At 39.2% G+C, this 23,306-nt stretch overlaps 1 protein-coding gene across 11 annotated transcripts in view; it reads left to right on the forward strand.

Annotated features, from left to right (window-relative positions):
* The window catches only part of DLG2 (discs large MAGUK scaffold protein 2), an 884,334-nt gene that overhangs the window by 444,196 nt on the left and 416,832 nt on the right, over positions 1 to 23,306 (forward strand). For 8 of the 11 annotated variants that reach the window (XR_009454391.1, XM_059708253.1, XM_059708256.1 and 5 more), the window contains exon 9: positions 180 to 335. The exons of the other annotated variants lie outside the window; for them this stretch is intronic. Coding sequence is in view for 7 of the 8 variants with exons in the window: in XM_059708253.1 (XP_059564236.1) it covers positions 180 to 335 (156 nt within the window). In the remaining variant the exon portion in view is untranslated. The remainder of the gene's footprint in view (positions 1 to 179; positions 336 to 23,306) is intronic. 11 annotated transcript variants of the gene reach the window in all.

Here is a 23,306-nt window from a genome sequence, read left to right on the forward strand (position 1 = left end):
GTTCCATTTTCTAACCAGACATCCTGTTTCCTACAAAAAGACTCTTAACTTGGACCTAATGAAGCCCATAACATTGTTCTGGGTTTTTACATTCGTGTATGGTGAAATGCTACCAGGTGCACCGTTGTTCAGTGTGTGTGCTAACCATGCAACTCTCTCTCTTCCTCTTGTGTCACCAGGCCTCCGGAACCCGTTTACAGCACTGTGAACAAACTCTGTGATAAGCCTGCTTCTCCCAGGCACTATTCCCCTGTTGAGTGTGACAAAAGCTTCCTTCTATCAGCTCCCTACCCCCACTACCACCTAGGCCTGCTCCCTGACTCTGAGATGACCAGGTACTGCATGCGCTTCCTCACTTCATCTTCTCGAATTGCATGTGCTTCCACCAGGAAAGAATGGGCAGAGCCCGCCTCTGCTCACTTCTCTTGCCCTGGACATCTTCCTCGAGGCGGAGAGATGTTCTGCTCCCTTGGCACCATGGGAGAATTTAAGAACATTGCTTTGTTGTTTTTCCTGGTGTGTTCATAGAGCATTCAGACATGATCACATGATGCTCCAATGTTCTTGGTTCCCATGCATTTTTAATGAGGTATTAATTACATTTTTCTAAAAGAATTAACTTTGAAATTTAAGTAGCACTATTTCCCTCAATCCGAGGATAAAATAGAACATTTATTGAGTACATTTTTAGATACTATTTAGTAAACACTTACTGTGCTCCAGGTATAACATAGCCTAAGAAGTAGATGCTATTATCGCCATTTAATATTTTAACTAAAGTATTAAATTAGTGCCATCACTTAACTGACTCCTTGAGGTATTAAACAACTTGTCCAAAACTACATAACAGTTCTATCTGACCACAAAAAAATATATCCTTTTAATTTTTCTGTTAATTCTCACCATTCTTTTTTTTTCCTGTTAATCCTTAGACAAGGATATATTTCCATTGATTTTTAAAGAGAGTAGAAGAGAGGGGGAGAGACAGAGAGAGAGAGAAACATTGATGTGAGAGAGACACATCAATTGCTTGCCTTCTGCAGGTGCCCCGACCAGAGTCGGGAATCAAACCTGTAACTGAGGTACATGCTCTTGACTGGAATCAAACCCGGGACCCTTAAGTCTGCAAACCAATATTCTAGCCACTGAGCTAAACTAGCCAGGGCAATAATATATTCTCACAGTATGTTATCAAGCTAGGCAATTACATATGTTCTCTTGTTTAGCTATTCCTGTTTTATATAAAAATAATAACAAACTTTATAGCAGTCAAGGCCTTGCCATCAGTATGATATTACTAATAAGTGTAGATTCCAGATTTGACCTTAGAATACTTTCTGTCTTTCCACAATTTTGTAAACATATTGTTCTAAGTCTAAAGGTTGGATGTAATTTGTGCATTAATATTCTAAAGGATATGTATGGTAAATAATAAAACTTCACTTTTACATAAGAACCAAAGCCAGAGAGAAAAGAGAGTCAGGAAGGAAAAGAGAGTACAGTGTTCCATAAGGTAGTCCCAATTCAGTTTCAATTGAGAGATCTCACTTGTGATGTTCCTAGATTTAAGGGGATGCTTACATAGATATGTTTTCAGATGGAATATTTTCATATGTCTTCATAATAATGTTAGGGCTGAGAAAATATAGATTTTACAATGATTTGAAGTGATAATGAATATATCAAGAGGGTTTCAGAACATTATGTCTAATTTTTGGTATTTTCAAAGAATAAGTTTAGAAGTTAATTACTGACGTCCCTAAGGAGTTAAATAGCAAATTTTAAATGATAGCTAACATTTTTAGAAATAAATGAGAAGACATATTTTTGGCTATGTAATTAGATGAGGCATTTTCACTAATTTCCAAAAATTAAACCCTAATAATATTTAGGATGCTTTATAAATATTAATCATATCCTCCTATATTTTTAACAAGTCATAAAGACTATTTTTTGATACAGTGAACCATATAGTTTTGAACCTAAGAGAGCAAAGTCACCATAGCACTAGGGAAGTGAGAAGATACACACCCCTACAACCACTTCCTAGTAATTATGCATCTATAGTCAGCTGCAGAAAGGCAGCTAACACTTGTTGAGCTCTTCCTCTGTGCCAGGCATTTTAAGCACTTCTTATGAGTTCTTCTTTTTAACCTCGACAATCACTGTATGAGATAGGTGCTATCATTATCGGTTTTTAAAAATAAGAAAACTGAGGCTGGGGCAGTCGCCTGACATGCCCAAGGCCACCCACTGATAAGTGGCCCGACTGGGATGCAAACCCAGGTGACCATTAGCACCTGCTTTGGCACAGGCATGAGAGCAGAGATGTCCTTGCTTGCTGGAAAAATTCTCCACCCATTTCTTTTCTCTCCTTTATTTTTACCATGCCTTCTCATTTCCCTTCTTCGGGCTCAGTGTTAAGCAATCTTTTTTTTTTAACCTGTGCTCTTTTCCAATGAACATAGAAATTACATTCCTTGCATTCCACTGGGGATTTTGATGCATCCCTCCATAAAAACTCACCAAAGCCAATAAGCAGATGATACAGTCTACCTTTTGTGTAGACCCACCAGATATGATTCTTTTTAGTTTACTTTCTATATTATAGAATCTATAATCTATATTATCAAGAACATAGGTTTTTTTCCCCCAAATTAAAAAAAAATTACAGTATAATGTCAAGTACGCCTTTTTTCAAATTGTATATCCTCTGCACTCCTGATATGCATCAGTCTCCAGCCCCTACCCTCCATCATCCTTTTGGGAATTTTATTTTGTATTTATTTAAATTGTCTTCTTTTTCGCCCTTTTCCTATTTTATTCTCACTTCTAGAATAAAAAAGGCCTTTCTCTCTCACACACACACACACACGTTAGTGGTATTACCACCAGTACACTGATACTAAAATTCTTGATTTCACCCCATTTTGCTCTCCTTTCAAGCTTCCCCAACTCAATAAATGGCAAATACATTTATCCCATTGCCCAAGCCAAAAACTTGAGAATTATACCTAGACCTTGTTCTTGATCACATCCATCATTCAATCTATCTTCTAGTCCTATTGATTCTACCTCCAAAATGTACCTTAAATCTATTTATTCTTCTCTACTTTCAGTTCCACTTTAATCCAAGCCTCCATCATCTCCCATCTACAATAGCTCCACATTGGTCTCACCACTTCTATTATTGTCCTTCTGGTATATTCTCAGTGCAGCCAGTGATCTGTAAAAATACAGATCAGAACTATTGCTCTCTTTGCATTAGTACAAATGCAAAGTCATTAACAGAGCATCCAAGCTGTGCATGATTTCACCCCTGCCTGCCTCTTAAACATCTTCCCTTTGCTGACCACGTTACTCACATTCACAAAATGCATTCAATTTCTTCCTGGGAGCGCTTCCCACATGCTCTTTCCTCAAACTGGAAAGCTCTTCTTACATTTTGCCTGGTTAACTTCTGGTCATCTTAGATCGAAGCTTAAATTGCATTTCCTTGGAGAAGATCCCTGAAAGAGAAAATTTGGTTCCCTATTGTATTCTTTCTCTTTTTTTCCAGAAGGTTCAAGTAGTTTGATATTGTACATTTATTTATGTAATCTCCATGAGTGGAATGGTATCGGATTTGTACACTGCTATACCCTTAATGCTTAGCATAGTGCCTGGCACAGCAGCAGCTCAGAATTATTGAGTGACTAAGTAAACATGGAAATGAGGTCAACAGGAAGACTAGCCGACAGATACCTGTTCCAGGAACAGTTCATGGCCCTAGCTGTGCTTGACTCAGTTCTTGGCAGGTACCTAAAACAACTCCATGAATGAATGAGTCCAAGTAGGGAACAAATAACAATGTACTTGAGCTCACTCTGTGTATTGCACTTTCATCTTAGCTGATCTTGATGGCCAGTGTCCACATTATAGATTCATTAGGTAACTGTCACTCCTTCATGGAGACTGAGGGATCCTTTCAGAGGCTTTTTACTTCCTTTCCAATTGAAAATATCTAACTTATAGAATCTCAGAGGTGGATGAGAATTTAGAATTAGATAAATAAGCCCTTATCAAACTCCAGTAATGATGAGGAACCCAATTCCTTTGTGGCTCCATGTCTTACTTCTACTCTTGGTGAAATGAAAGTAGTTGGGAATATTTTGCCCTGAAAAGAATATTATAAGAATGTATGTATCAATTTGTTCAACCAAGATTTATCAAGCTCTGACAAAGTGCAAAATACTATATTAGGAAAATGTTTATAAAGATGTGAACTGAAAACACCAACCAAAAAAAAATGTTTAAAAATGACTAACTTTTACAATGGAATATGTGGTAATACATATTTTCAGGGCATTTGAGAACTTCCCAGTCTATTTCAGAAGCATGTGCATACTGACACAGCAGTTACTGTCTCAGATTAGGATATGAGCTACCTCTGTGGAAGCTAGCATGTGAAACCACTCACTTACCAGCTTAATCCCTAATCAGCATTCAGAAGAATGGAGGCCAGTCAGCAGAAGCTGGGAGAGTCAACCATCTGTTCTCTATGCATTTCAATGGGAATCACCCCATTCTAAGCTCTTTGAGTTGCTAGCAAACATCAGGGATGAATTAATTGTATATACAATTTACTTCTGTAACATCAACCAAAAGAAAAACAGTGAAATTATTAGTTTTCCTTCGGGAAGCACTTGAAATTACTTGGCAAAGTACCAGTTTTTAAGGCTGCAGATTACGTTTAGAATAATTGACTTTTCAGACCTTGCAAAAACAAGAAATGGGCAGAGCCTGGAATCAAACTAACATTTGGAGCTCTGTGGAAAACAGACGGGATTGCTGTGGGGCTCCTGCTTATCCAGTGTGTCTTTATTTTTTATTTTATTTTTTGAGCTATTTTTTGATGTACTAATTGGTTTTATATTTTGGGAAAATGGTAAATTACTTAGCTTTTGATATTCCTAGGGCAAGAAGAAGAATATTCCGGTCTTTTTTCTCAATATGTGTGGCATATTTTCATTCATCCTTTTACAGGGCTGGTCCTAATTATTGTTATTTTGTAATTGATAATCAGAGGCAAGGTAAATCAGTGAGAGCTAATTAAAATATGTTGGCAGCCCTAGCCAGTTTGGTTCAGTGGATAGATAGTTGGCATGTGGACTGAAGGGTCCCAGGTTCAATTCTGGTTAAAGGCACATGCCCGGGTTGCACCCCGAGTAGGGGATGTGTAGGAGGCAGCCTATCAATGATTCTCTCTCATCATTGATGTTTCTATCTTTCTCTCCCTCTCCCTTCATCTCTGAAATCAATATAAATAGAGAAATAAATAAATAAATTAAAATTAAAAAAATATATGTTGCCATATAGATTGGAAATGGATTCTGAGGCATTATATGATCACTAGAGGTCTGGTGCACGAATTAGTGTATGGGTAGGGTCCCTCCTCCTGGCCGGTGATCAGGGCCAATTGGGGCCTTCTCGCCCAGACCCCATGGGAGGTTGGCTGACCAAGGAGGGACCGTGGGACGGCTCCAGGGCATATCCGGCCCCGTCTTGCCAAGTCCAAATCAGCCAGACCCCAGCAGCAAGGTAATCTACCAGTCTGAGTATCTGGCCCCTGGTGGTCAGTGCATGTCATAGCGAGCGGTTGAGCGGCCTTAGCATATCATTAGCATATTACACTTTGATTGTTTGAACAGTCTACTGGACAACCAGACACTTAGCATATGAGGCTTTTATTATATAGGATAGTATATATTCATGACACTTCAGCTGGGTACCAGGAATTATCTTGGATGCCATGGATTTGGAGATGAATAAGGCATGGTCCTTCCCTTTAAACAGTTCAAAGATGTGTAAATGAAGAATTCATCAGTGTGTTGTGATTGATGTATATCTGCCAAAGGCTCTCGGTTTCTCCAGTGCACCTAATCTCTAGGGAACTAAAGTGAGGCTAGTGTCAGAGGTTGTGATGGAAGCATGATCTTGGGCTGTCCCTTCTGCAGAGGTGTGAGCATGCATTCAGGCATGTTCCCCACTCACACCTTGTTTCATCTGTTCCTAATCATTTATAAAAAGCATTCTTTATGGAAAATTTACCTTTACCTTCTCATAGATCCATCTGCTAGTATACCTACAGAGCTCAGAATGAAGGTAGAATTCATTTTCTTCAAGCCAATCCCAGTTTGGGGACATGGAGTAAGATCTTTATCTCACAAGACCTCAACCACATGTTATGGTGGCCTATCTTTGGCAAGATTTAAATTCTTGCAAAATAATAGAAAATTTATCCAGACCTGTAATTTTTTAGCTGCTTCAAAGTCTGTATATCCAAAATCCATTATGGAAAATGTTACCTGCTTTGGAATTAGCAGATTCAGTTTATCTCACTCTCATCTGCCATTCTGGCCTTTGTGCCATTTTCCATAATTCCTAAGGACAGATATGGCCCTGCTCTCTCTCCCTCGGGTAGCGGGAAGTGAGTGAACAGAACTGGGAAATATTCCATTAGTGTATGCAGAGGTGGCCAGAGAGGTCAGCCTCCTTCACACTGGGAGCTGCATGATGCAGGGAGCACATCATGTCCACCTCTTTATCCCAGCTCCTAGGAGTAAGCCTGGCAAACAGTGGGGACCTGATGTGTCTGTTGACTAATAACTGAATAAATAAACAGTATGTACCACCACCACCACTAAAAAAAATCAAATATAATTTCTAAGACAATAATGCTGTAACAGGAGTACCTATGAGTCTCTAAAGGTAAACAGAGGAGGAATCACATAAAGTTTTCAGAAAGACACTGAGCTCATCAGTCGCATGAGGGAAGAAATGGGTTACAAGTAGAAGGAATAGCACCAGAGCCAAGCTTCAAGGTGTGTAGAGCACAGGGCACTCTGGGGCCCCAGGAATTCTGTGTGGCTAAAGGTTGTTGAGTGGCTGATAAAGTTGGAATCACCTGCCCTAACTGGTTTGGCTCAGTGGATAGAGCATTGGCCTACAGACTGAAGGGTCCCAGGTTTGATTTCAGTCAAGGGCATTACCTTGGTTGTGGACACATCCCCAGTAGAGGGTGTGCAGGAGGCAGCTGATTGATGTTTCTCTCTCATCGATGTTTCTAATTCTCTATCCCTCTCCCTTCCTCTCTGTAAAAAAATCAATAAAATATATATATTTTTTTTTAAAAAAAGTTGGAGTCACAGGCTGCTGCAGATCATAGAGGACCTTACTTGCCAAGCTGAGGGTGTGGGACTTGATCCTATAAGTAGTGAGGAGCGGCTGATGAGTTTTAATGCTAAGAGTTTTAACACTTCATCTCCCTCAGAGCCTCAGTTCACTCATGAGAAAATAATCATATCTGTTCTATTTTCCTCATCGGATTGTTGTGAGGATTAACTATTGTGGAGCAAGTGAATTTTCATCTATTCACTATCCATGTTATTATTTTTTCCATAGGCTTATTTTTATTTTAAAGCCTTGAGCTCATATATATTTACTTTTAGTTTTCACAAATCAGGAGAAAAATATTTGTCAGCACAGGTAAATCCTCTGAGATCATAAAAAGGCTGTTGATGCTAATTTCTTCTATCATTTTTAGCAGCAATCTGTCTTGTCACTATAGGTAAAATTATCCATTTCCCTTTTTATAAATACACTACAGGCCCAGTGCATGAAATTCGTGCACGAGGCGGGGCTACCCTCAGCCCAGCCTGTACCCTCTCCAATCCAGGACCCCTCAGGGGATGTCCGACTGCCAGCAGTCGAGTATCCCTCTCACAATCCTGGACAGCTGTCTCCTAATTGCTCGCCTGCCTGCCTGCCTGGTTACCCTTAACTGCCCCCTCCCCGCCGGCCTAATTGCCCCCAACTGCTCACCCCCCACCCCCGCCAGCCTGGTCACCTCTTACTGCCCCCCCCCCTGCTGGCCTGGTCGCCCCAAACTGCCCCCCTCTGCCGGCCTGGTCTCCCCCATTTGCCCCCCCTGCTGGACTGGTTGCCCCATGCAGCCTACTTGTTCAGTCGTTTGGTTGTCCATCACTAAACCCCCTGCCAGCCTGGTTGCCTCATGCAGCCTGCTTGTTCAGTTGTTTTGTCATCCCTCATGGCACCCCTCACTGACTGGGTCACCCCACGCAGCCTGCTGTTCAGTTGTTTGGTCATCCCTCACGCCCCCCCCCCCAACAGCCTGGTCGCCCCACGTAGCCCACTGTTCAGTCATTTGGTCGTTCCTCACTAACCACCCCCTGCCAGCCTGGTCATAGGCAGCCATCTTATGAGGGTGTGATGGTCAATTTGCATATTACCTCTTTATTCTATAGGATTTATAGGCTCCAAGTACTGGTAAAAGGTGGCATGTTTCTAAAGCCATATGTGACTTCACAGTTCTCTGAGACAATGTTCTCTCTTATCTTCTCATGTAGCAGTATTCTATCCTACATGTAACTTTTTAGGAATGTAGACAAAATAACAGCTACTCTTTGGAGCACTGATAAGTAGCCAGACATTTTACATACCCACCTCATTTTCTAATAACCCCAACACCTTTGCAAAGTGTGGGATTTGATCTAGCAGGAATTGGGGCCAAGACTCTAACCAGGGCATTTCCACACCCCTCCCGTGTTCTCATGGAGCCTTAACCCCTCCCTCACACACACATCACAACTCCTCACTTAGTCCCCCAATTCTCATATCCACTCTACCAGGAATCTGTGGACCTGAAAGAGAATTTGAGTCCTGTTCACAATATTTTGCCTGGGAAATAGCATCATGAAGAAGAGAAAAAAGATGCTGACCAAATCATTGACCTTCTCATGCCTTTAAAAGGCTGATATAATCTTAAAGAATTCTTAATTTCATTGTTAATTAAAATCAGAAGGGGAAACTTGGCTCAGAAGGCACAATCCCTTCCCAAGTTTATGCAGTAGTTTCTTCTTCAAAGGCCTGCCCTGCCTTTTTGAAGTAGGTGATCACTAAGCCAAATTTGAATTAAGGAAAATAAGGAGAGATTAATTGACTCCCACAAAGTCACAGAGGTTGCTTTTGCCATATTCCATTTTCTAGCTTCTCTCTGCACTGTGATATATGCAAGGGATCACACTGAAAAGAAAGACCCCCTGGCTTTAAATTAATGCCTTCTATATGTAGATACCTTTTTAAAAACATACTACTTACTGTTGCCCTTCACTTTATTTTTGATATTAAGGTAGAAATGTTTCTCATTAACAATTCAAGATTTTTTGCCTGGCCAGTGTTGCTCAGTGGTTGAGTGTTGACCTATGAACTAGGAGGTCATGATTTGATTCCCGGTCAGGGCACAGGCCCAGGTTGCAGGCTCAATCCCCAGGTGGGGGGGAGGGAGGAAAGGGTGTGCAGGAGGCAGCCAGTCAATGATTCTCTCTCATCATTGATGTTTCTATCTCTCCCTTTCCCTTCCTCTCTGAAATCAATAAAAATATTTTTAAAAGAATTCACTATTTGTTAAAGAGCACATTTAAAATTACATTGTACAGTGTAAAGAAGGAAGGCAGAGAAGGAGCTCAACCTGTTCCAAAAGCTCTCATTTACTCTTCACAATAACCCTGGAAGGTAGGTAGAGCATGGGAGGCTCAGAGAAATTAAAAATGAACCCAGATTCAACTTATTCCAAAATTCCTGTTCGTGATATTCAAGTAAAACTCTGTGATGAAATAATCTAGATTTAATTGATTTGCTTTTTAAAAAAATAGCCAGATTACTTACATCTACCTGAGATGTTAGGAATATCTTCCCTTAATTTTAGTATATCTTTTTTGTGTTTTGGGGACATTTTTATATTTAATTTAGTAGCCATTATATTATTTGGTAACAATAAGAAACTGAAGAATAAGCATAATTTTTCAAAAGCAATTCTCTATGAAGGCAAAGTAGCTGTGAGGAAATGCTGGGCAAAATCACTGTAGCAGTAAATTATAGGAACTCAGAAAGAGTCAAGACAGTACATTAAACCATAATACCACAACATAGATACTAATTAAAACCACTAACATTAGGACTTATACTTAGAATATTGATTTTATGAGAGCAGATCTTTGTTTTATTTATTATTGTATTCCCTGTGCCAAAAAAGGTTCCTGGCATGTAATACTAACAGTAATAGTGATGGTGATGATGATGATGATGGTGGTGGTGATGATGATGATGATAATGATGATGATGATGGAAAGGGGAAGACAATCACTGTCATTTATATAATCTTATTACCTGCCAGACTGTACTTTACATAAATTAGCTCACTAACTTACACAGCAATGCTAGAAGATGTTTGTTGTTATTATTATCCTCATTTTACAAGTGAAGAAAATCAGGGCTGAAGAGGTTCATCACACAGATAGGATTTGAAAGAATCTAAATGCACTGGCACCAGAATCTATGCTTTTAAATGCGCTCAATAAATATTTATTAAATGTTATTCTTGTCACACATAACACTCCTCAAGTATTAAATTCTACTTGAAAAAAAAGTACACCTTATTTAACTATCATCAAATTTCAATAGATGATAGATAGATAGATAGATAGATAGATAGATAGATAGATAGATAGATAGATATGGCTAGATAGACAAATAGATAATGAACATACGGTTAAGAATCTAGATTCTTGCCGAACCGGTTTGGCTCAGTGGATAGAGCATCGGCCTGCGGACTCAAGGGTCCCGGGTTCAATTCCGGTCAAGGGCATGTACCTTGGTTGCAGGCACGTCCCCACTGGGGGGCCATGCAGGAGGCAGCTGATCGTTCTCTCTCATCGATGTTTCTGACTTTCTATCCCTCTCCCTTCTTCTCTGTAAAAAATCAATAAAATATATTTTTAAAAAAAAAGAATCTAGATTCTAGAATTACAGTGTTAAGGTTTGAATCCTGACTCCACAACTTCGTACGTATGTAAATTTGGGCAGATAACAACTAGTCTGAGCTCCTGTATCTTCATCCATATAGTAGCAGTAATCATAGTATCCATCTCGTAGGGTTGCTATAAGGATTGAGTGAGGTTACACATAAAGTGCTAAAAACAATGCCTGATAAATGTGAAATGCCCCATTAATGTTAGCTATCATTATGCATCTGACATATTGTGATCCCCTAAATAGAGACCTCAGGCTGAGGTGGGAATGAATTTTCATGAAAACACTATTATAAAAGGCTGTTTTCACCCATGGCCTGATGGTGAGCCCAATGAGTTGTACAGGGAGGTGAGTGTCAGGGTTGGCAGTATGGGAGGAAGGGCTGTGCAAGACTATTTTATATAGAGACCCAAGTATTTTAAAATGTAGAAGTTTATTTTGATTAGGGGATCAAAAGTTACCTCTCAGAACAGAGAAATTTACCTCTCAGAGCGGAGAAAGTCAACCTCCTATTTTAACACTTTAATTCAATTCTGTGGACCTTAAGCTCATATAAAGTTGAAAGGATCCCTAGAACAGGGTTGTTGTTTTTTTTAAGTCAACAGGGATGTGTGTTCCAAATTGAATACTAAAACCTAAAATCCCTCTATTCCAGAGAAGATAAATACATTATAGGATAAAGAAGATATCTGTGGTTTCATTTAAAAGGGGGCGGCGGGGGGGGGGGGGGGGATATAATGGGCCTATCTAACCCAGCCAGAGCCTTTGTCCAAAATCCAAAATTAAAAAAAAAGAAAGTCTCTTCTCGATGAAGGACAAAATGTGCCAGGACCCAAGGGTGACATGGCAAACAGAGTTCAGACTGGATTTCAGCCCTAGCTCATGCCCTTGGCCAGCTGTTCTCAGGAACAACCTGCCTAACAGAATAGGTGGGCCCAGACTGAGAATGGGGATGGAGGTAAGAAATGAGAATCGTATTTCTCTTCGTTATTTTCATCTCTCGTATCCATTCTCATGTTCTGCTTTCTTTCTTATGCCTCTGGCATAATTACAAAGATATTCTGTCAAACTTACAGGTTTAAAATGAACTAGAAGCTAATGCAAGTTCAGGGATGGAAGACATTCTAGAAACAATTGTCTCACCTTTATATGTTCCAGATGAGAAAACTGTCACTCAGATCATAAATATGTATTAAAAGCCTATTATATGGTTAATACTTCTGGGGATACGAAATCCAGACATAATTGAACCCTATTCTCAAGAGATTTAGGGACCACTCACCCAAGGGAGTGTGTGTGTGTGTGTGTGTGTGTGTGTGTGTGTGTGTGTGCGCGCGGGAGAACGGGCTATTGGTAATGAAAAATCAAAAAGTTTAGAAATGTATTATGGATTGCATTTTTCAAATCTGTGTGAATTTCACTTAGCTTTCAGCCTTATTTATTTTGGATCCATTCTGATTTCTCCTAGTTATTACACTTATAGGTTGTATTCATTGGTTTCTAAGCACGCAGACCTTTTTCATGTGAAATCTGAAGGCCAAGTGACAGCCCAAATCTCCTCCCGGCTCTCCCCACTCTCATGTGACAAGTTCTTGCAGTCCTGCTGTCATTGGAATCCGTGTTCTTTGTAGGTTCCTTAAGCAGGAGGAAAGGAACTGTGAGTAAAAAAAGGATCTCTGACCAGATTGACACCAGTACAATTGCTGTAATTCTGAGACTCTCCTTTCCTTCTTTGCAGGGTCTCTTAGTAACCCACGTATTGTCCTGGACAACCACGTCTGTCTCATACAATACATCCTTTTCCTACTGTTTCCCCATAGGAATCCCCTCACTTATAACAAATTATTTAGTCTTCTCAATCTTGTCGTTGTGCATCTCATTTCCCACTATTGTCCATACTGCCACTCCCAGGAGCTGGGCAATGTCATGCAGGGCAAGATGAGAAGCCGTTCATTTCTACCCTGGCCTACTACTCCTCACGTGGGAGTCTCCTGCTACAGCACTGAGGTCCTTTTGACAGGTAGCATGTGAGATGTGTGCTCCCCTGGGGCCTTTTCCCCCAGGCAAGAACTGCAGCCTTTCCTGTTTCTCCTCTTATCTTCCATAGGAGCTCTGTTCCTGTCCCTGCTAGATTTCCTGCCCTGACTTTCATATTGGAGCCTTTTCCTCTCGGGTCCTTGTGACCTGTAAAATCAGCCTCTAATCCAGACTCTTTCCCCAGCAGAAAAACAGAATGATGGGCAGACTTTTCTTCATTGAGCAGCATCAATATGTAGTTTCTGGAGCATCAAACGTTTCTCTAAAGATAACCTCCTTTTTAAAAATCCCAGAGTTAGAAAATCATAGTAGGAGAACGGGAATAGTGGCTGTGGGGGATCAGAATAGAGGCTGGTGAATGCCTTGTCTGGAGATGCGTCAGGCAGCCATGGACATCCAGTTGGGCAAGTGTTCCTATAAACCTCTGGTCAAAAACCTCCTGTAAATCACAGCTCCACAGTACTAGATATCTTTCCCGAGTCTTCACCTAAGCATATAGAGTTGGCTTCTTCTCTCTGAAAGGCCTCTTAGTGAATCGTATGTCTTTGCTATACTTCTCAGAGAGACCTCTCCTATGGAATGTTGGCATCAAGTGGAAATCCACATATGCTCAAGTTTCAAGCTCTTTCTAACCCCACATCTGTCTTCAGACTCTTTCTGTCTTTCTGATAGTTCCAAACTCTGCTACTGAGGCAGCTTTCAAATGGCCTTTAATTCTTCTTCATGCACTTCCATCCCATAATGCTTAGAGGAATAGTGAACCTCAAGAACAGTCATGGTCAGTTTGAAAATATTTCTCTACTAATAGCTCTGTGTAACATGAAAACAGAGTATCTCTCTGTCACCTCGTCATGGGTGGGAACCATGCTATATTCTGTGCATGTGACACATGAGCATATAGTAGACATTCGATGGAACAGGAAGTGGTAAATGTTCACCTAAACAGTGACTCAAAGCAGGAGTTTACAATTAGTGGAAGCCCTTCTTCAGGCTAAGGGCAATGCATGGACAAGTTCATAATTAGAGAGGAATCCTTCTGTCTGGGTCATAGTTCACCCTTATTCTCTTGGGAAAATGTAATTCCTACAGTTGCCCTGGGATTTCTGAGCTAGGCCACAGAAACAGATTTTCTTCATTCTACCTAATGTGCATTGTAACAGGTGGTCTATTTTTGTGTTCAGGTCAACATGTGCCAATACCAAGTGCTCTGGAGAAAATCCATCACATGTGGATTCCTCAAACATGCCTTAGAGGGGTTGGGTCACGGTAATGTGCACTGCTAGACTTTCAAGGTCCATGGTGAGCGAACTCCTCAGCAACTCTGCTGACCCTGTGAAGAGTAATATAGCAGAAATCAATTCAGCAAACAGGAGACTGAAAAGAAACAGGTTAGGCCGTGCAAAAGGACTTCAGTTATGGCACCAGTCACTCTGAAAGTTTGCTTAGCTTGCTAAGTAAATGCCAGTGCTTGGTAAGATGAGACTAATGGCCATTCCATTTCTCTAATGTTCCCTCCACCAACTATAAAGAAAAAGAAAGAGAAAGAAATATGTGTTGCAAAAAAGCCCAAAGCCAGTAGTATATCATTAAATCATAGACTGCTTGACCAGAAAGGGTTAGAGAAGATTGCATCTGAACACTTATTTTTAAAAATTGAGAAAGTCAGTCTAGCAAAATTAAGAGACTTACTTAAGATCGTACAGTCACACAAGTAGTTTGTGGCAGATATAGGACTTGGGCCAGAGATGTCAGGTGTCAGTGTTTTGTGTTTTTGTTTTTCCTATGCCAGCTTATAATTTTAACTCAATACAATCTTCCAGAATGTTTCATGATAAGAAAGGTTACATATCGTAGACCAGGCCTGGAAGGAAACAGAACTGTTAACTCAGGATAACAATGCTTCTTTACCTTAGGGGAGTAGGATTGGAATTGGAAAATAAATTATCTTTTACTTTGTACAATTTTAAATTGTTTTAATTGCCCCCCCCCCCCACTTAGACTCAGCGATTCCATTGTTAGGTATAAACCTAAGAGAAATAAAAACATAGGTTCACACAAAAGTTGTACACAAATATTCATAACATTTTTCACAATAGCCAAAAGGTGAAAATAATTCAAATACTCATCAACTGATGAATGGATAAATAGTATGTGATATAGTCATACAATGTACTATTATTCAACCAAAAAAATAAATTAAGTACTGATACATGCTACAGTATATATGAACCTTGAAAACGTGCTAAGTGAAAAATATCCAATCACAAAAGGCCACTTATTTCTAATATTCCACAAACATATATATATATATATATATATATATATATATATATATATATATATATATATATATCATGCATCCACAATAAGCAAATCTATTGAGTCAGAAAGATTAGTAATTGCCTAGGGCTGGATAAGGAGGTGGCAGTGGAATTAAGAGTGACTGTTAATGGATCTGGAATTCCTTTCGGGGTTATACAAATGTTTTAAAATTAGGGTGTAAGGATGGTTGCACAAATTAGTTAATACAGTAAAATCCACTGAACAATGCACTTTAAAAAATGGGTGAATTTATGGTATGTGAATTATATCTCAATAATGCTATTAAAGATTCCCATTTTAAAGTTAAATAATTACTATAGCAACAATAAAACTAAGGTTATGTCCTTATGGCATTAAATATTCAGACAAAAATAATAGAAAACTCACTTAAAAAGTTTAGATGATTTTTATACCCTATGACAGACTTCAAATAGTAATTAGAGGAATTACAGGTCTTCAGACATTTTACATTTTTAAAAGGGCTAGAGCTCTCATTTACGAAGTACCAATTTTTGTTAGGTGTTCTACAAATGTAACTAATCCTCATAATAAATCTAAAACTAGGTATTTTTATCCCTACTTTACTGAGGAAACTAAGAGCTGGAAAAGCTGAACTTTGAATCCAGGTGCATGTGCTTTTACTATCCCACAGCCATCATCCCATTATAGAAAAAAGATATTAAAAATTGGCCTTCCCACTAGAAGAATTGTTTACACTCTCTTCCTTCCTTTTGTCCCATTCTCTCTTCAAAAACCAAGTTTTGCCTCACCCATCCACTGAAATTGTTTGCAACCAAGCTCACCAAGACTTTAGTCCTTATCACATTTTAGCTTTCTCTGAACTTGCCTCTGTTGCTTGCTCTTTTTTGATATCTCTCTCTCTCTCTCTCTCTCTCTCTCTCTCTCTCTCTCTCTCTCTCTATCTCTATCTCTATCTCTCCCCCCTCTTCCCCTCTCCCTCCCTCTCTCTCTTTACTGCAATTCCACTTCCAGGCTCATGATTCTCCTCGAATCCCTGACTTTCTTTCTCCATCTCAATAGACATTTCCTCTTCTCATCCCTTTTGGTCCATTTCACTCAGTGATGTCTGCTTGTCTCTGCACACTCTCCCTAGTAGCATACATCCACATCCGCACCCGCACCCGCACCCGCACCCGCATCCACATCATCCACAGATTCGGTTCCCAATCATGTGCTTATGTCTCCTATCTCTGTATCTTCAACCAGATCTTTCCTTGACTCCAGACTCATACATCTAGATACTGACTGACCATCTAATGTCCTCAGGGACATCAAAAATCTCACTCATCATCTTTATCTTTCAGATTCTTGTCTCCAATTAGATCCATTGTCTTAAAGACCATTCATAGTATGGTGTAGTATTCAAGAGTACGTGCTTCGGTTCAGATTCTTGCTCTACTCCTCGCTAGCTGTGTTATCTCTATGCCTTAGTTTCCTTCATAACATGGGAATAATAAAAGCATCCATCCCATAGAGTTGTTTTGAGGATTAACAAGTTTATATAGGACATGTGTCTGCCATATAGTAAGCTTAGTACTTCTGTGGGTATAGAACCAAGACATTTTCCTAGATTCTTCCTACTGATTCTCTTTATGTTTATCTCTAAGTGTCCTATCAATATTGCTTTGATGTCTCTTGAATCATTTCTCTTCAGTTTTTCCATGTTTCCTCCTCTCTAGATCCGTCTAGAATTATTGCTTATCTGAAATACTTACTAACTGGTCTCCACCACAAACTCTATGCACCTCAGTCCATTCTCCATGCTGTAGTTCATGTGGAGTCTTCTAAAAAACACATCTGATTCTGTCCCCAACCTGACTAATCTGACTAATCTTCTACTTTCTACATCACCTGCTTTTCATTCTAATCAGTTCTCCTTTCAATTCCTGGGGGGGGGGGGGGGGAGAAGGGAAAGGCTCTGCATTGGGAATACAAAGACAAATTAGATATAACCCTTTTTATAGGGACTCAATCTAACAGAAGAGACCACAACAGACAGGAAAATAATTAGAATTCCATGCAATAGATGCTATAATAGAGGGCATATGCTGACAGGGTGTCTGGAAAGGACGGTGTTAATTTATCAACATGATTAAAGTGGCAGCCACGTTAAGAAATATATACACATCCCCATTGATATTCAGAAGTATGCAGGATGTTAGCTAATGAGGTGATTACATTCAATTTGATATGAAATAGGCCTCTCTTTTTTGAAAAAATCTTTTTATTGATTTCAGAGAGGAATGGAGAGGGAGAGAGAAAGAGAAACATGAATGATGAGAATCATTGATCGGCTGCTTCCTGCATGCCCCACACTGGGGATCGAACCCTGAACCCAGGCATTTCTTGACTGGGAATTGAACCATGACCTCCTTGTTCATAGATCCAATGCTCAACTACTGAGCCATGGTACCCAGGTAAAATAGGGCTCTCTTGCATATAACAATAACCCTTCCTGCCTTACTCTTTCTATTATTTAAATTGGCTCGTTAAGCTATCCCCAATTATTGACAAAGTTACGGACACATTATAAAACATTCTATTCTACATAATTTCAGTATTTTTGGATGTTCTCTTAGTAGTGTTTGCCCAAATTCAAGTTCATAGACTGGTGCTGGTTCATCACCTAATTTCTACTTCGGTAGAGCAAAATGTGGAGGGGGAAGGACTTTGTTAAGTATATATACATACATCAGTATTAGATTGCCCACTGTCCTTCCTTGGGAAGAATCCTTCTTGAGATTATAATCTCTAATTTCAGTGTTAAACATATTTTGTTTTATGAAATTCTGGTGATAATAGATAGTTGATATTGTATTCATAGCCTTCATCTGAAAAACCTAAGTAGTAGGTTTGTTTTCAAAATTGTGTACTTAAATTCTTCCTGTCACTCTATGCTCTTGGCATGGCTCCTGGTCACCCTCTCCAATCAGCGCGCACACTTTGCTGTGCCTTTGGTGTCCTCATCCATAGGCATTGGCATTGTGTTGACTATCTGGTTGGTGCTGGCCTGCAGTTTTGACTGTGAACCCTTGGACTTAGGCTTTGCAGTTTGTAGGCCAGACACATTGAATGGCTAAATAAAATAGATCTTAAATATGACAACCCAGTCGTAAATTTGATAATTGGCATACATGTTAAGTCATCATTGATAATGTTATTTTAATGTGCCTTTTTGGGTTTTGTGATGTATCAGGGACAACTTTTCACATGTCTAGTTTAACAGTATGAAATTCACATGGTTCTTTTTTTTTCTTTCTCAGTATAGCTGTGGTACGGAATTGCCTTGATCTTCTGCCAGCCCTCCTCCCCCTGCAAGCAACATTATATAAATGCAAAGTACCATTGCCATTTTTGCTTCTGTGCTTTGTTCGTTACTATTTTAATAATCCTTTTTTCTTTCCACTACTCTAAGCTGCTTATATTATAACTTTGGGGAAGAAATTAACAAGTTATCACTATAACTTTTAAAGCACCAAAATAAGGAAACACATTTTATAATTGCACTGTCCAAAGAAGCCTTTTGCTTTCATCTTAGAAATGGGCATAGAGAGTGTCATTTTATTACCTAAGATTTTCTGCTCTAAATTGATCCCTCATATTTTAGTTGATTCATTACACAATGCTAGCCTTATGAGAGAACATTTTTGTAGCTAGATAGAAAAGTCAAGTGATTTAATAGCTCTATATTATTAAATATTATCAGGCTACCATCTTGAAAGTGGAGTTGGGAATTACAATGGCAACAGAGGCCAGCAATAACACATGGTGTGAATGTGCTGTAAAACTAGTATTCTTAAATGTCACCCATTAACACTGTGTATGCAGAGGAGCTGGTCTGAAATACACAGAAAAAAAATCCCACACATTTAAAAAATGAAAGAAAACACCTTAGTTCACAAAAACATTCAAAGACAAGGTACTAAGAAGTAGAAAATTATAGGTTTAGCCTCTCAATTCTGCTAACATGAAGCTGTAACCTGGAGGAAAAAATAGCCATGGTAAAAGTAATACAGAGTTCTAAGAGAATGTTTTTCACACTAAGCCTGCATTTTTATTTTGAATTATCATTAATTGACTTTTCCATTCAGGCAGGTCTCTATGGTGTCACTTTCATTCCCATGATCCTTCTCTTTTTTGTATTTTTGCCCAAACTGAATTGGACTGCTTTCTCCATCCTCCTCTGATTTTTCAAATTATATCTTTTTACCAAATATTCTAGCTCAAGTGCTTAGCACTACCATGAATCATTCCCTGAAAATCCCCACCTATATGACCCCTGACTTGTCATGCTTTCCCCTCTATAGGTCAAATTGTCATTACTTGATGAAAGATTATCTTGTGTTATTTGCAGATCATTCATTTCTATAGTCATGTCTCACTAACTATATTGTAAACCTCTTGAATACAGAAATTATTATTAAATATATATTAAATTTTTATATTAATTTTTCAGCATCCCCAAACCTTAGAATGATGGCAAACACATGGTAGGGGCTCAGAAGCCCGGTATTTCATCTTTTCAGTGAAACTTTTTGATAATCATTGCTTCGATGTTACCTGGCAGGGGGATCAGCAGCAAGTGAAATGTATTATCAAAATATCTGTATGAAAACCAGATTTTGCTTTAAGTTAAAATCACAGTATTTCCTCCCCCTCCCCTGAATAATCATTTGTAGCACACATTGAAACCACAAAGAAAACAAGTTCCCCGTGATTATTCCAGCACCTGGCCACTTGATGGTAAGGTTTCATAGCACTTGGATTCCTTTAGTAGGAGAAAAGTTAAACCTTAGTAAAAACACTAACCATTAACCAAATACTGTTTTCTTAGTCCCAAATTTCTCAGCTTAGAGTTTATAGGGTGCTGCTTCGACTTCTGTTCCTATGTCACAGCAGAGCATGTGTGTACCTTTTCAATGCACATTAACTTCCCAAATAGTCCAAGATGGTGCTCAAGAGCTGCAATTCTAACAGGTTTGACACCTTTTCAGTTCAAGTTTTTCAAGGCAGCCTGCATTCTACTTCACTTGCTTAACTTACTTTGTTGGGTTTATTACTAAACTGTTCATTTAATTTAATGACTAACAAAGAACCCAGATAAAATTCTTCATCCCATTTTTAGAGTCTAGCATAATTAGCCACATCTCCCACATCTTCAGCCCGCAGATTTAATTAGAATCTCCAGTGGATCACTTTCTAGGGCAACATCAGAGCATTGAGGTTGCTTCTCTGTAGCAGAGGAGGTCTTCCCAGGCTTTGTTGATATTGACCTGTATCAGATGTCTCAGAGGAAGGTAGGGCTAGAAGATAAACCTGTGATATATTCAAAACCTTGTGCAATATTATCCTCAGGGATCAAAGTCCTTTTCTCTCAACTAGTAATCGTTTGATGATGCATGACAATTAATGACCCTTGTTGTTTCTCAGGTGGATCATCCAGCAAAAGTCTCTCCTTGCTCAGATAGTTTATAGCTCCTGTTTTCATCATAAATTTGAAGTGGACATCAATAAATTTGAAACGTTATACTTTTCTTTGTTTTACAATAACCCATAATTTAGATATATTTTCTTCTCACTTTTTACTACCCCATACGTGTCCTTTTCCTGCAAGCACTCTACTTTCTTGCTAGTCACCAGAATGAATATAAGTGAGGCCTTGGAAAATTGCTCACATTGTCCATCTCAATGGTGGGATGTCCTGGGATGGTATGCAGTTTACTCTCAGGAATTTTTATACTCATTTATCTGATTAACTACTGCTTTTGAGCATCTTGCAAATAGATAAGATCAGAGAGGTCTAGCACTGAAAGGAATCCCAGAAATTGTCTATTATACAAATGGGGAAATAGTCCCAGAAGGGAAAATTACTTGCCTATGGTTTTTTAAAAACTTAGCAATAGAAGTCTTACTAGAAGGAAGGTCTTGTTGTTTTCACTCCACTTGTCATTCTAGTACTCTACACTAGAGTGTTTGAAAATTGTGCCATAAAACCCTGTATTTCCTTTAGTTCCTTTGTGTTGATAACTCAGCAGATGAGGCAACAAAGCAAAGCCTGTAAAGGCTGAGAAGCTGCATATTGAGTCCTTCTCTGGCCAGTGGCCTATTCCCAACTGTCTTTAATTCAACAAATGTTTGCTGAGCAAAGAAGCATTTACTCTTCTAGGAATGGCTCAATTAGATGATTATGGTAAGATAAAAAAAGGACACTAACTTTGACCTTACGGACAAATTTTAATGAGCAGTGTGACACAAAAGAAAAAACACTACATTTTTTTGTGTTCGTATGCTCATGTGTGTGAGAATGAAAGAGGGAAAGAGAGAAGAGACAGACATGTAATCAGTAGAGCTAATCTGATTGATTGGCTCATGTAATCCTATAGGAGGCCCTGAGGGAAGAAAGAGATCTTAAGTAGTTAGGAGTTCATGTGGGAGGATTAACCTGGTGAGAAGACCAAGGTTGTGTCCAAGGCTGATGAAAACAAACAAAGGTGAAATGACCTGAATAAAAGGAATTCAGATGGGAAAATATGTATGAACTCATTCACACATTCAATAAATGATTATTTATTGAATGCTGCTCTTCCCCAGTTGGTAATAGAAGTTGACCTCCTAGAATTTGTACTTGAGACCAAACATCTCAAACTTTAAGAGTTTGAGAATTGCCATTTCTTTTTTTAAAAAATATATTTTATTGATTTTTTACAGAGAGGAAGGGAGAGGGATAGTTAGAATCATCGATGAGAGTGAAACATTGATCAGCTGCCTCCTGTACACTCCCTACTGGGGATGTGCCCACAACCAAGGTACATGCCCTTGACCAGAATCGAACCTGGGACCCTTGAGTCCACAGGCTGATGCTCTATCCACTGAGCCAAACCAGTTAGGGCGAGAATCGTCATTTCTAAGGAGCTCCAGGAAAATGATGATGATAGCGGTACTTGGGCCACACTCTTAAGTATCAATCAAGTTCCCTCTAAAGAGATCATTATAATCTAATATGACAGTTTCCATGATGGAGGCAAGTCCAAAGTGCCTTGGGAACACAGGAGTGGAGATGTTGGCAGCAGGTATCTCCTTGGACCTAGAGAGTGGGGTGTGTGCATGGCATGGTACATGAGTCTGAAATCATAGGCTGCAACCATAGAATGGAGGGCCTTGAATGTGGGAGCAGAAAGGAATTCAGAACTTGCTTATGAACTTTTATTATCACTGCTCCTGAGCATGATTTTCTTTTTTTATCAATAGCTATGGGTGGTGAGGCTAATACCGATAATAACTGGTAATTATTGAGCACTTGTAATGAGTCCACCCTGTACTAAACATGTTCCATTATTGTTAGCTCATTTGATCTTCACAAGCATCCTATGAAATAGGTGCTCTTATTATCATTCTTTTTAGAATTAATGGCTTAGAGAGGAAATCTGGGTTACTTAGAAGTAAATCTTATCCACCCCAGGGTGGCTATCATCCCAATTAATTTAGTGTGAAATAAAGAAAGGCTCCATGATCATACATTTTCTATTCTCTCTCCTATTACTTTTGTATCTTGTATCTACTTCTGTTATCACACTAAATAATAATTTGTTTGCCTGTATCTCCCACTATGCTGTGTTTTATTCATATTTATTCCCAAGTGTCTAGGATGTAGTAGGTGTTTGGTGAATGATCCTCCTACTCTCTTTCATGCCTCCTTCCTCAAGCTGTTTCTCCCACATTAAATGTTCTCTCACAATCTCTGCATCTAAAATCTCAGTCCAAGAACTTCAAATGCCATCTCCTCGATGATGCTTTTCCTGTTTCTTCCTCTGCAGACTTCGAGGGGAAACAGGCTCTTCCTTCCTGGCAGTTTCATAGCCTTTTTCTGTACTTCTGCTATGGCACTTTCCCTTTCTATTTGTATATGCAGTTATTTGTGTGCTCTTACATCACTGCTTGACTGTAAAACTCCTCATAGGTGTAATCAGCCCCTGTGGTGTGGTTATCAATCAAGTGGTTACATTTTGGGGCCAGACTGAACTGGGACTTTTTAGGCTAGTTTTGCTTTTAGTTTAGCT

This window comes from Myotis daubentonii, chromosome 9 (assembly GCF_963259705.1).
Source record: "Myotis daubentonii chromosome 9, mMyoDau2.1, whole genome shotgun sequence".
NCBI classification, from domain to species: Eukaryota; Metazoa; Chordata; class Mammalia; order Chiroptera; family Vespertilionidae; genus Myotis; species Myotis daubentonii.